The 13,130-nt window shown below is 45.7% G+C and overlaps 1 protein-coding gene across 9 annotated transcripts in view; it reads left to right on the top strand.

The window, feature by feature from the left end:
• Positions 1-13,130, top strand: part of Naa60 (N-alpha-acetyltransferase 60, NatF catalytic subunit) — a 30,532-nt gene that overhangs the window by 10,627 nt on the left and 6,775 nt on the right. For 2 of the 9 annotated variants that reach the window (XM_040748179.1, XM_040748180.1), the window contains exon 2: positions 10,537-10,652. In XM_040748179.1, coding sequence (XP_040604113.1) covers positions 10,543-10,652 — 110 coding nt within the window. In that variant the 5' untranslated portion in view covers positions 10,537-10,542. Of the gene's footprint in view, positions 1-10; positions 172-202; positions 448-8,205; positions 8,372-8,517; positions 8,697-10,255; positions 10,496-10,536; positions 10,653-13,130 lie in introns of those variants that run through there. The other 7 variants (XM_040748176.1, XM_040748174.1, XM_040748175.1 and 4 more) reach the window with 7 other exon arrangements.

Raw genomic sequence — 13,130 nt, 5'->3', positions numbered from 1 at the left:
GAGCACGAGAGGCGGAAGTGCTGCGGGCCGCCTTCTCCGTCCCGGCTGCGGCCCCTGCCGATTACATAACCCGTCGCTGGGGGCCTCCGCAGTTCCACGTCCGGCTTCCCGGCTCCCCCAGGATGCGCTGAGCCCCGCGACGCCGTCCGCTGCCGCCGGCTCCCGTCCGAGGTGAGGCAGCCCGGGCCTCGGCGGGTGCAAGTCGGGGCGGTGGGGAGGTCGCAATCGCGACCCCGAGGGCACTGACCAGCCGTGGGAGGCTGGGTTCCCCCGAGAGCGCGTCCTTCTACAGACCTCTGCGCGGCCGCGCTTCTTAGCGTCCTGTCGTTTCCGTGGCGGCAGCGAGGGGCACGGAGGGGGCGTCGGGAATTGGCCTTTCCGGGGACCCTCAGCCAGTAACCGCAGGAATTGGAAATGGAAAGGCGGCATCCTCTGGGTTTGCTGGAGGTGAGGGGTCTGGTTTTCTCGTCTAGCTCCTGCTTCTCTTTGGGGACTTGTTGCGCCGGTAGTAATTGCCAACTTGCTTGCACTCGTGAAAGCCGAGGACCCTGGCTTGGGATCCCTCTGTGTCTTTTCATTCCAGTAGTACTTTTGGTATTCCGGCAAATGGAAACCTTCCATTTCTGTTTACTATCCAAGCTGACCCTCCATAATCGACTCTGGCTTGTCTCTTCTGAATTGGAAGAAACATTTGCCAAGGAGAAGAGTGGGTCTGTGGCAGTGCTGTTTGTCTTTTGGGAAAATTGGATCGGGGTTTTGGAGGGGTTACTCCTTGCTTTTCCTGAATCTTCAGCAAATGCCTGCTTGCCCCGCTGGTGTCAAAACCCAAGGCTTGGGGAGCGCAGGCTGCAATAAACATAAACTTTGGCTGCTTCATTGATCTGTTAACTCTGCCAAGTCCTTGAGCCTACTTTTGGGTTATTCTTGTCACCCTTTGGTCTTGAAAGAAAATAACATCCTAACAATGTGGCTCACTGTAGTGCCTGGAGTGCTAATCAAGAGAAAGTTGCCAGTTACAGGTTTTCCTTTGTCAAAGTACTGAAAACATAAAACCACTTTTAATGTTTGTCTGACCCAGCAGGCAAAGTCATATTGCTTCAGAAATCATTTATGCAAATACTTGATTCCACATAGCCATGTGACATGGAGGAAAGTTTTAGAAGTCCTGTGACCGTGTTACCAGTTGAAACATCGGGGGAAGGGGGTGGGGATCTGGGAAAAACAAAAAAAGAAAGCAAGTAAGTACACACACACACACACAAGCATATCCACTCAGCAGTGAACTGCTCAATTAGGAATCTGAGCGGCTATCGTTCCAAAGTGATAGGCTAGTCATGACAGTAAGTATAAGTCTTCTCACCTCCCTCTTTTAGGGTGTGTGTGTGTGTGTGTGTGTGTGTGTGTGTGTGTGTGTGTGTGTGTATGTATGTATGTAGTAAGAAAGTATACAGCACATATGCCCTTTGATAGTGGGGTATGTATGTATTGGCTCTTCCAACAGGTTGTGGTTTGCTAGAATTTCAAATCACAGACCTAGATGGTTCCACATCAGGCTTTCCTGGATGAGTTTCTATGAAAATTGTTAAAACTTGTCACCAAATCAGGCCTAGTCTGGCGTCAGTACACCAGGACCAACCTAAAACACAAATTTTGTTTTTAAAGTCTGTGTGTCCTGTCCTTAGCCTCTTTTAGTTGTAACTTGAAGAGACTTTGTCACTGTTTATTTCACCCATACACACACACTGTGTGGAGAGTATCTTTAGATTGACTTGTCCAAGTTGCATAGCAACATGCTTCTGACAGGAATGGGAAATGATTTCTGGATGCCAGATCTGAGGGATTAAAGATAGTCCTGAACCAAGAACAGGAAGCACAGGGAGGAGCTAATGATTAGAGACTATGGGAACCTCAGTTTAACTCTTAGTGCAACATGGCTGTGGCCCCCTAAGTAGTAGTTCAGATGAATAATGAGTCCCATATTGAAGTCACAGGAAACAGACAGATGGAGACAGGAGTCTTTAGAACTTGAGTTCAGGCCCAGTTCAGACAGAATTTGATTCAGCAAATATTTTTAAGTAACTTTGGTAATGTCAGGGCAGATTTCCATTCCTGTACATCATTCTTAACATGGCCTCTGATGGAGGCTGGCAGGCAGGACAGTTGAGGATCTGTCTGAAGCCCAGATGCTCATACTGTTTTCTGACCCATATGTTTACATGACAAACACAAATATACAAGAATTTCTTCTTTTTGAGCACTAAGGGGGTTTGTTGCTCAGTGCTTATGTGGTGACAACCAGGGCTTCCTGCAGAAAGTGGTTTGGGATCTAAAGTAATGCCAAGCAGTACTTTAATTAACTGGAGTGCTTCAGCCCCAAGGTTGGCAGGGACATACCATAACCCTGAGTTAAGGTTCAGACTAACGAAGTCAGGAAAGTGATGGCAAGTGAAGGTTAACTTTGTGCTGTGTTTCAGCTCAGACTCCTTTCCATGTCTTGCCTCAGTCAGAGTCCACCTGGCCAGGAGAAGAAGCACCCCCAAAATTATGTAAGGTTAAAAAATGAAGTGAGGTTCCGCCACATGTGGTGGCACACGCCTGGATCCCAGTATTCAAGGAGCAGAGGCAGGTGGATCTCTGTGAGTTCAAGATCAGCCTGGTCTATAGAGTGAGTTCTAGGACAGTGAGGGTTACATAGAGAGACCCTGTCCAAGGGGTTGAAAGACTGTGTGTGTGGGGGGGGGGGGGGGTCAATTGTAGGCATTACAACAGATTTTCAAATGTTGGGGTTTTTTTTTTAAGTTTCTAAGTAGATGACTACCTATTTTGTCCTAAAATAGACTGGTATACTGCCTTTTATTTTTATTGTTTATTTTGGTTTTTCAAGACAGGCTTTCTCTGTGTAACAGCTCTGTATGTCCTGGAACTTGCTCTGTAGACCAGGCTGACCTCAAACTCAAAGAGATCCGCCTGCCTCTGCCTCCCGAGTGCTGGGATTCAAGGTGTGCGCCACCACTGCCCGGCCTTAATACTGTTTTTTAAAGCCAGCATCCTAGGAATAGCATGGCATTTTGGGCACTGATGCTAGAAATAAATATTAAAATACAGATGCAAAGTTCCGAGGAAGAGAAGGTGGTTAAGAGTAGAGGCAAAGAGAAATGGTGGGAAAGTTCTTGTTGCCTTTGTCTCCATAAGATGAAGGTGCTCTGATGTTTTAAAAGATCTTTTTAGGGCATAATGGCACAGACTTGTAATCTCAACGTTCAGGAGGTTGAAGCAGGAGGATTGTCAGCCTGAGATATATGGGTTTTCAAGTAAGCACGGATTACGGACAATAGACTGGTTTTAAAAGCTCCTAGCTTTGTTTTTTGTGGAGTAATTATTGTTACCAAAAAAATAAAACAAAATGAAAAGGCTGAAGAGATAGCTCACAGTTAAGAATGCTTTTGTTTCAGAGGATGTGGGTTTGGTTCCTAACGTACTTGGCTGCTCACAGCCTCCTAAAACTCCAGCTCCAGGTGACCTGCTGCCCACCCTCTTTTGGCTTCTGTGGGCACTGAGTACCCATATAGTGTGCATTAATACATGTAGGTATACACACAATAATAAACAAATCTTTAAAATAAATAAAACAAAGCTGGTGTGATGGCCCATGTCTGTAATCCCAGCCCCGGTGAGGTCAGGCTGAGGCTGGAGGATCAAGAGTTTGACCCGGGGGTGGGGGTTGGAGAAACAGCTCAGTAGTTGCGAGTGCTTGCTCTTCTTGCAGAGGACCCCTTTGGATTTGAATTCCAAACACTCACATGGCAGACCACACAGTCATCTGTGACTCCAGCTCCAGGGGGTCCAGTGCCCTTTTCTGGCTTCAGACAGCAGGCACCCTCAAGAGTACACAAACATACTTGATGGCAAACCTAAAATAAAAGCAAATCCTTTTCAAGAGTTTGATGCCAACCTGTGCTAACAGTACAGGCTGCTAGCAAGACTGACTCAAAAAGACTTTTCCCATTTGTTCCTGAAATGGGCTTGATTTGGGCACAAAGATTTGGAAATAGGTGAGTGTTTTTTCCTTAAGTACTGAAAGGGTTCTTTTCTGGAAAATATGTTAATATCATGGGGTTTCTGTCATTCCTGTGGTGTTCAGAAAGTGCTATGGAAGCCAGGTGGTGGTGGCGCACTCCTTTAATCCCAGCACTCAGGAGGCATAGGCGGGTGGATCTGAGTCTGACTGAGGCCAGTCTAGGCTACAGAGTGAGTTCCAGGACAGCCAAGGCTGTTACACAGAGAAACCCTGTCTCAAAAAATAAATAAACTAAATGTGGAGTGCTACTCGAATTTCTGTCTCTGAAACTGCAGTTGTAGCCTGTTCCTAAGAAGCTCACCCCTGTGTTCTGATATCCAGCACTTCTCTGGGCCAGACATTTGCTGCTGCTTTTCTGCCCTGAGTTTCAGGTTACTTGACTTGTCGTCTGGCCTCTTCTTTTAGCCTTTCTCTGACGTGTGTACAAAGCACTGCCTAGCAAGTGAACAGAGTATGGGCACATACACAGCCTAGCAGTGGCTTGCCAGGCAAGCGCTCTCCTTATGGAAAACCATTCCTCTTGTAGGACCTGAAAGAAACTAGTGACAGTTGTATGGGGGTGGGATGAACACAGGATTTTAATTTCTGCCTTCTGTTGTACTTTTTTTTCTTTTCTTAAAAAAATATTTATCACCAGGCGTTGGTGGTGCACACCTTTAATCCCAGCACTTGGGAGGCAGAGGCAAGCAGCTCTCTGAGTTTGAGACCAGCCTGGTCTACTGACCTAGTTCCAGGACAGGCTCCAAAACAATACAGAGAAACCCTGTCTTGAAAAACCAAAAAAAAAAAAAAAAAAATATATATATATATATATATATATATTTATCGCGTGTGTGTGTGCACGTATGCACGCGCGCCAGCAGAAGTCAAAAGAGGACATTCAAAACCCCTAGAAATGGACTTACGTAAGGATGGTTGTGAGTCAATGTGGGGATGCTGGGAACTGAACCTGGGTTCTCTGGAAGACCAGACAGTGCTCCTAACCACTGAGCCAACTCTGCAGCCCCTGCACTTATTTTCTTTTGCAGTGGTAAGGATTGAATCCAGGGCCTTGTGCACACTAGGCAAATGCTTTACCGGTGTACTACATCTGCAACTCATGCATTTTCACATGTAGTTTAAGAGCATCCCTCACCTTCTAAAAATAGGAGGGGTTTTTGTTTTGATTTTTTGAGATAGGGTTTCTCTGTGTAGTTTGTAGACTAGGCTGGCCTGGAATTTACAGAAATCCGCCTGCCTCTGCCTCCTGAGTGCTGGTACTAAAGGCATGTGCCACCACCACCTGGCAAGAGAGATTTTTTAAAAGCCTTTTGTGAAATGGCAACCTTATAACTTGTTAAAGCTTTTAATTTTGGATTTTGTATAAGCACTAGTGTTCATTCTTTGTTGTTTTGTTTGTTTGTTTGCTTGTTTTTGTTTTTTTTCGAGACAGGGTTTCTCTGTGGCTTTGGAGGCTCCTGGAACTAGCTCTTGTAGACCATGCTGGTCTCAAACTCACAGAGATCTGTCGCACCTGCTGTGCAGCCTGCATCCGAGAATGTAGCGAGGTGGTCGGGATAGATGACACAGAGACCGGTCGGTTGCTTTAAGAAAACTTTATGCTTCCCCAGTCAGCTCAGGAGGAGACCCCAAGTCCACTTAGGAGAGAGAAGTCTCTCCAAGAAAAAATGTTTCCCCTTTTTAAGGACTTCTGCCATCCATCTACATACAATTCTTTCCAGACTTCTCACCCTCCTGGCTGGTGGTTTAATCTCCCGGCCCCAGAATCAGGGAGACACAGCAGGGGAACAGGAAGAGGCATCTAGCCATAGAGGGTGTCAAAGTCATGGTTTTTCAGTGAGCGAGCCCTTATCTGAGCCCTATCAAGAGCTTTATAGCACTGAATTGTTTTCAGTAAACATTATCTCACAGCTGCCTGCTCCCAGGTCGAAGGGGAAGTGGGTTTCTGCTCAAGGTCTGGTGTCCCCACAGAGATCCCCTGCCTCTGCCTTCTGAGTGCTGGGATTAAAGGCATGCACCACCACCACCCCAGCTCTTTGTTGTTTACACAGTAGCCCTTTAAGATGTTTTTTGCAAGGCTACTCAGCAGTCAGTCCACCTCCAAGTGCCTCCTTGCTTTATTCTGTGTTTAGAACAGTTATTTCCAGCATCAGTGCACAGATGTCTTGAAAAAGACTTTAAAAGGTAGCTCCTTGTCTGCAGCACTTAGTAGGTCTTAATTCTACTCATAATTTGAAGACACTATAAGGTTTCCTTGTCATTAATTAAAACAACCCATGAGATTATTTTAATACAAACATGTTCAGAATTTTCACACTATATCTAAAAGTCTTTGAGGTTTTTTTTATAACAAAATAACCCAAGCTCATTGAAAAAGGCTCAAATAATATGAAAGTGAGGAGTAGAGAACAAAAACATCTGTCATGATTGTTGAGGAAAATTCAGACAGGGCATGATGATCCTTTAAGATCTGCTGCTACTTCTGCTTGGTGGTGAGTGAGTACCTAGGGCGCTTGAAGCCTGGGTTTGATTCTGAATGCAAAATAAGTTGACTTCATGATCAGGTAGGTTTGGTTTGGTTTTTGGTTTTTCGAGACAGGGTTTCTCTGTAGCTTTGGATCCTGTCCAGGCACTCGCTGTGTAGACCAGGCTGACCTCGAACTCACAATGGGACTAAAGACATGTGCCACCATCGCCCTTTGTGATCAGGTGGTTATTTATACAAAATTTAACACTGTCATATATTTGTTTTATTCTGGAGGAACGTGGATGGAAACAACAGAGGAGAGAGAAAACACTTTAAAAACAACCCCCATTAGAGATGGAAAGATTACTGAGGCAGGGGGCTAGCCTGCTGCAGGGAGGGTGATTTCTCCCTTAAACTGAGGTAGATGCCTCCATCAGATTGTCTGTAGGCAAATCTGTAGGGCTTTTTCTTGATTAATGGCTTGGTGTTGGAGGACCCAGCTTACTGGGAGTGGCACCACACACCGGTAGGTGGTCCATGTTGTATAAGAAAACATGAGCACACCGTGAAGGTCTAGCCAGTAAGCAGCATCCCTCCATGATCTCTAGTTCCTGCTCCCAGGTTCCTGTCTTCCACTCCTGCCTTGGCTTCCCTCAGTCATGGACTGTCACCAGAATGTGTCAGCCAAATAAGCCTTGTCCTTTCCGGACAGCATTTGGTCAGAATGGTTGATCATAGCAAAAGAAAGCAAACTGAGACAGGAGACTAACCCAGAGCTCTTCAGTGATACGGTCATAGGGTTTGGTCTCTTCTGACCTCTGTCTTGTGTTCTCTTTTCCATCTGTGTCCCTGCTCTTCCAACCTGATGTTGAACATGAAAAGAGCTGCCAACTAGCCAAACAGATAGACACCATTTAGATGCCTTATCTAATGCCTATACTAGAACTTGGTACACTTCTGGGGAGGATACTAGGGAAGGGTTTCCACTGTTTCCTTTGTGGTCTCTATGGTTGGAGGAAGAAGTGGTATCCCTCCCCAACTACATTGACTACTGTACTTTTTTGTCATGGGATTCCTCTACACGCTGTAGTTTATAGTAAATGGGACCCCAATGTGCCACGCTCCTCTGTGCAGCCAACAGTTTCTGAACTCCTGAGAAAAGCCTGACTTTGTCTTACAAATTTGATAAATTAATGATTAGATAGGTTTTTAGTTTGAAATGCAGAGAATTTTTAACTCAGTGGTAAAAGATTGGGTCTGGACTCTGGACCTCACCATCTGATACTATTTTTACATGAGATGTAATGAACGTGTGGCCAAATATGCAAACTAGATCTGTGTGGATTGGGGGAGGGGCAGGGGCTGGTTGGCACTGTCTCAAACTCAATTACACTGCCTGAGTTATCTAGGCCTGGGTCACAGATATGCACAAGCATATCTGAAACCGTGTATTCCACACTGGCCTCAAACTCCCCCAAGCCATGGATGATTCTGAACACCTGCTTCTCCTGTCTTCATCTCCTAAGTGCCATGATTAGGGTTAGTGTGCATCCCTTCAGAGCATGAGGGTTTGGGTTTTAAGAGGGATGCTGTTTGGAAATAGAGAGGTGGGTGTTTGTTTCTTGTCACTCTGAAAATTATTCATTTTCCCACTCTGCAGTTTTGGAAGCATCACAGGCAGCTATGGAGACGCCGTCTCACCCACAGGCAGCTGCTCATTTGAACAAGCGAGCTGGGAATAGTGTGTTGCTTCCTTCATCATCCACTTCAGGCCCTGCACCCATAATGCTAACTGTACCAGACCATGTCCTGTATCTATCACTAGTGTGAGTTTCTTTTTCTTCCCCATCTTTCCTAAAGGAAGTAGCTTAAATTTCATTTTTTCAAATCAGTAAGCCTTGTGTGTGGAATATCACAGGGACCCTTTGGGCCCACGCCTCCTGCCGTGCACGTGGGGGAACTTTGAGTAATGTGCTTCATGCTTTGATGAGGGAAGGCTGTGACGTGACTGCTTGCCTCTGCTGTAAAATGAAGAGAGATGAGGGTCTGCGGAAGTGCTGGACTGAGCGGGAGCAGCGCAAATGTGAGAGGGTTCCTGAGGAAAAGAGGCAGCAGACAGTATTCTTACAAGCAAGGGAGAAACTGGGCATGGTGAGTAGGAGGGGCTGTTGGAGGAAAACAGGAGGCAGCAGATGTATGGGGATGCGTCACAGCACATGTTCGTAAGGTGAGGGAGGTGACACACGTGTTTATAGCCTGTTGGAGGAATTTGCGGGAAAGATGCTATTGACAAATGTCAGAGGAGCGTGCCTAGCCCACAGACAAATATGTGGGGTCAATCTTGTAGAAGTTTCCCATGACTCTGGGAAGGTTTTAGACTCTTCCCGAAGACATGGCTGAGAAGTTGAAGCACAGAGCTGCCTTGCGGCCCAGGGATCTCAGGGTTGACTCAGGAATGTTGTGATTCCAGCACACTTAAAAGAACAAAACAAACAAACAAACAACAAAACCAAAAAACCTAAACCATTTCAAGTAGAAACCAGGATACCTTGCTCCAAAATGTTTCAGCAAGAAAGAAGGCCTTGTCCTGTGGGACCTCTACCTCATTAAGAAAATTAACACTTGTTTCTTAATGCCTTCCATCTACCAGCCAATCTGTGTTTAAGATTCACTAAATGTTTTGATGTTCTTTTTCATGGTACAGGTTTGGGCATTACATTTGATTCTAGATGTCTTTGTGTCTTTTCATTTTCTTTCTTTCATTAACTTCTGTATCTTTGATGTGATAGGCCTTTAGAAGAGATCTGATGGGAAACGTTAAGTGTCTGTCATTTGGATGTCGCGTCCCTTATTGCTGTTTGTCCAGCACCCACTGCAACCAGTGGGTTGGGTCTGAAGGCTGTGGCTAGGTTCAGGCCTAGCAGTTTTCAAGAGAACTCCCAAAGGCTTGGGTAGTGTCCCGCTGGTCATAGCCAGAGGCACAGAACACTGGAGAGACTGACCGTGGATTGGGGTCTCTCCTTGTTTGTGCATACTGATTCCTGAGTGCCAAGTGCTTGTTTGTGTTTGTGCCTTGTACCTGCCCCTGAAGCCCTCGCCTGTGGCCTCACACTCTGAGGAGTTTTACTGGAGATTTCCTTTTGAGATTCCACAAAGGTGACCCTGAGTCTGTCAGCATTTCTGCTTTCACCTGGTCATTCTGTAAAGTCCTTCGACCCAGCCATGGGAGATTAGCTACACAATCTCCCCCTCCCCCCGCAAAAAAAATAGGATAAATGTGTCTTCCTTTTCTTTTGAATTACCTACTTCCAACTTAAAAGAGTGGCTGTTTCCCCTTTTGGTAGAGTTTAGCACTTGATTTCCCTGGGCCTAGGCCACAGAGTGGGTTCCAGACTAGCCTGGACAACATAGAGAGATCTTGTGTCACACTAAGACAGGGCTGGCAGTGTAGCCTTGGGTGAGATCCTCAGTAGCCCCTGCTCCCCCACCCTGCAAAGCTGGTTACCCCCCATGTCTGAAAGTTTCTATTACTAGACATGGAGGAAAAGCAGTTCTGTGCCTTTCTGGTAGTGAAGACAGTGCCATTTGCCCTAATATTTGATTGTTTGCTGGGTTCCATCCACCAGACTGCTGAAAGGAGTTGCCTAAGCCCATGTTGTCTTTGACACTGAGCCAGAGTCAGACTTGTTAAAATCATTTGCTTCCTCCAGGTGAAGGGAAGCAGTTAAGAGATTAAAAAAACCAGCCAGGCAGGAGCTGCGGTCACTCTGGGGGAAAACTGAAGCCGGGGTGCAGCTCAAGCGGAGAGGAGAGAGACATGGATCAGAGGCAAACAGCTCTTCTTCATCTGCAGAGTGGAGGCAATCACACAGAACATTCTCTCCATCATGGGACGCTCTTAGCAACCTCCTATCTCACCCACCTCCTGGGTTAGTTTAGCGAAGGCACAGGTAAGAAAGCCTCCAGGTGATGCTGTCTCCTCTCCCCGCAGGTGTGAATGACAGAGGTGGTGCCTTCCAGTGCTCTCAGCGAGGTCAGCCTGCGCCTCCTCTGCCACGATGACATAGACACTGTGAAGCACCTGTGTGGCGACTGGTTCCCCATTGAGTGAGTGTTGGACGCTGTGTTCCCAGTGACTGGGATGCACAGATCTGTGGTTCCTGAGACTGAAAGAGGCAGCAATGGGTCTGGCAGGAGCATAATGGTTCATAGTTGCTATCTGAAGTTGGCCATCTAGGCAGTGGACCTCGGGCCTCCACATTGGGCCTACTCACCTTCTTTAAAAGGTCCTGTGAGAAATGTAACTCACAAAGATGTCCAGTGCTGCATGTAACCAGGAAATTTAGGACCAACTTCAGTGTAAGGAATGGGTTAGATACATTAGGATATGTATATGTAAAAATGCAGTGTTGCTGGTATGGTGACATGCCTGGAATACTAGATTCAATAAGTGGAAACCAGTACGTTTTAAGCCAAGGAGGGCTGTGTGGGAAACATCCTCTGTTTAAAAAGGTTAGTCGTCCAGGAACAAAATCTGTTAAAGTAGTGTATTTTTTGACAAAATTCCTTCCCTTCCTTCCTCTTTGTTTTACCAAATGAAGTGAAAGCAGACCAGAGAACAAATGCATACTACATTCCTCTTTCATTTAAAAATATGCCTAGGATAGAAACCTCCATATACTGTGGAGGAAGGAAAATGATCCTGCCCTTATGACAATCATGGCCAGCACTTTAACAAGACATGCATGTTAGCAGGGGAAGAGGTAACACATTTATTTGACCTTTATAGTAAGGACCCAAAGACGAGTTCTCCATTTCTGTGCTTAGGTTCAATGAAGCGTGGACTGTCATATAGAGATTATTAGACAAAGAGTATCATCTACACCAAATAGATTAAAGGTGGAGAGCACAGTGAGGACTCTCTGTAGCAGTCTTTCTTTGCGTATAGGCTAGGACCCTCCTGGAACAAGAATGTGTTAGTTTTATCATTGCTGTCACCAAAATTCCCGACAGAAACACCTTAAGGCTGACAAGGCTTATTTTCCACACAGTTTCAGAGGTTGGGGGCTACAGTGGACAGGGGGTAAAGAAGAGTAGTAACAGAGGCCACCAGCAAGCTATTGCCCCTGTAGCCATGCCCTCAGTGACCTGCTTCTCCCAACCAGGCCCACCACAGACAGACACACTCAGAAATGTGCTGTACTAATCTCATGGGCACTTCTCAATCTAATCAAGTGAAAATCAGATTAATAGTAATATTAGACCTACTATCAGACAAGATAGGACAAAGAATTTCTTCATGGCTACCTCTTGCACAAAAAATCAGATTGACTTACCTTAGGGGAGAGAATGAGAAACAAGAGGCAGGAGGCCTGAGTTCACCTGTAGACCTGTTCTGCGGGGGGTCATTTACTGAGCCCCCACGTACTACTAAGTTAAGTACTTTCAGTAGAGTGGATTACCTGTGGGTTCCTGTGTTTTTACTTGTTTTATTTCTTGATTATTGTATGATATGCAAAACAGTTTTTCAGTGAGAAAAACCGACACAAATTTTGAAACATTAAAGCTCAGTGTGGTTCTCTAAGTCATTGGTATTTTGAAACGTTAAAGCTCAGTGTGGTTCTCTAAGTCATTGGTATTTTGAAGCAGTAAAGCTCAGTGTGGTTCTCTAAGTCATTGGTATTTTGAAACGTTAAAGCTCAGTGTGGTCCTCTAAGTCATTGGTATTTTGAAACGTTAAAGCTCAGTGTGGTCCTCTAAGTCATTGGTATTTTGTGACTCCTCGCCTTATACTTGCCTTACACTTGCTACGCCATGACAGCAGATAAGTAGGGGCGTATTCCCCCTGTCATACATCTCTGTTGAAATATGCATTGCCAACTTCTTAGCAATGTGGGTTAATAGTGCCTTATAAGATAAAACATAAACTATCCTTCAATTTAGCCATCCCACTACTGAAAGTAATTCCAGGAAATAAGAGTGCCATTATAGCAATGAGTCCCTGCTGAGGCCTGTCTGGGGTTGTAAAGATTCACACTGAGTTGTACCTGTACACTCCTCAAGTACCTGGCTGTTAGCCTCTCCTATCCCTTAGCCATGAGTCATGTCCCCACCCATGTCTAGAAAGATATTGTAAACTGTTCTACATACTCATGAACTTTGGCTCTTCCTTGAATCACTTCTTCGGTGCTGAAAAGTCTCACAGAGGACTATTTGCAGTAGTCCATTCTCTCTTCCACCTCGTGGAACTCAAGTTTCCTGCAAGCACCTGCACCTGCACCTGCACCTGCACCTGCTGAGCCGTCTCACCAGACCTCTCAGAATTCTTCATAGGCCACCCAAGTGTCCGTGGGTCACTGCGGGCCTAGGGTCTCAGCTCACACTGAGGAGCAGGCTGCCTTGTGCTGTCCCTCTAGGAACTATCTAGGGAGACAGTTTCATTGGAGGTTTCTCTCTCTTACATTAAAAATGGATGTTTTATATAAAAAAGACATCTCTTACATAAAGAATTTCCATGTGGACAGATGTCTACTTTGAGAAGACAGCTGTGGGACTCCTAGAGACTGTTAAGTGATAGGCAGGGCA

Source organism: Mesocricetus auratus, unplaced genomic scaffold (assembly GCF_017639785.1).
Source record: "Mesocricetus auratus isolate SY011 unplaced genomic scaffold, BCM_Maur_2.0 Super-Scaffold_100007, whole genome shotgun sequence".
Lineage (NCBI taxonomy): Eukaryota > Metazoa > Chordata > Mammalia > Rodentia > Cricetidae > Mesocricetus > Mesocricetus auratus.
This window is presented reverse-complemented; position numbering and strand designations above follow the sequence as displayed.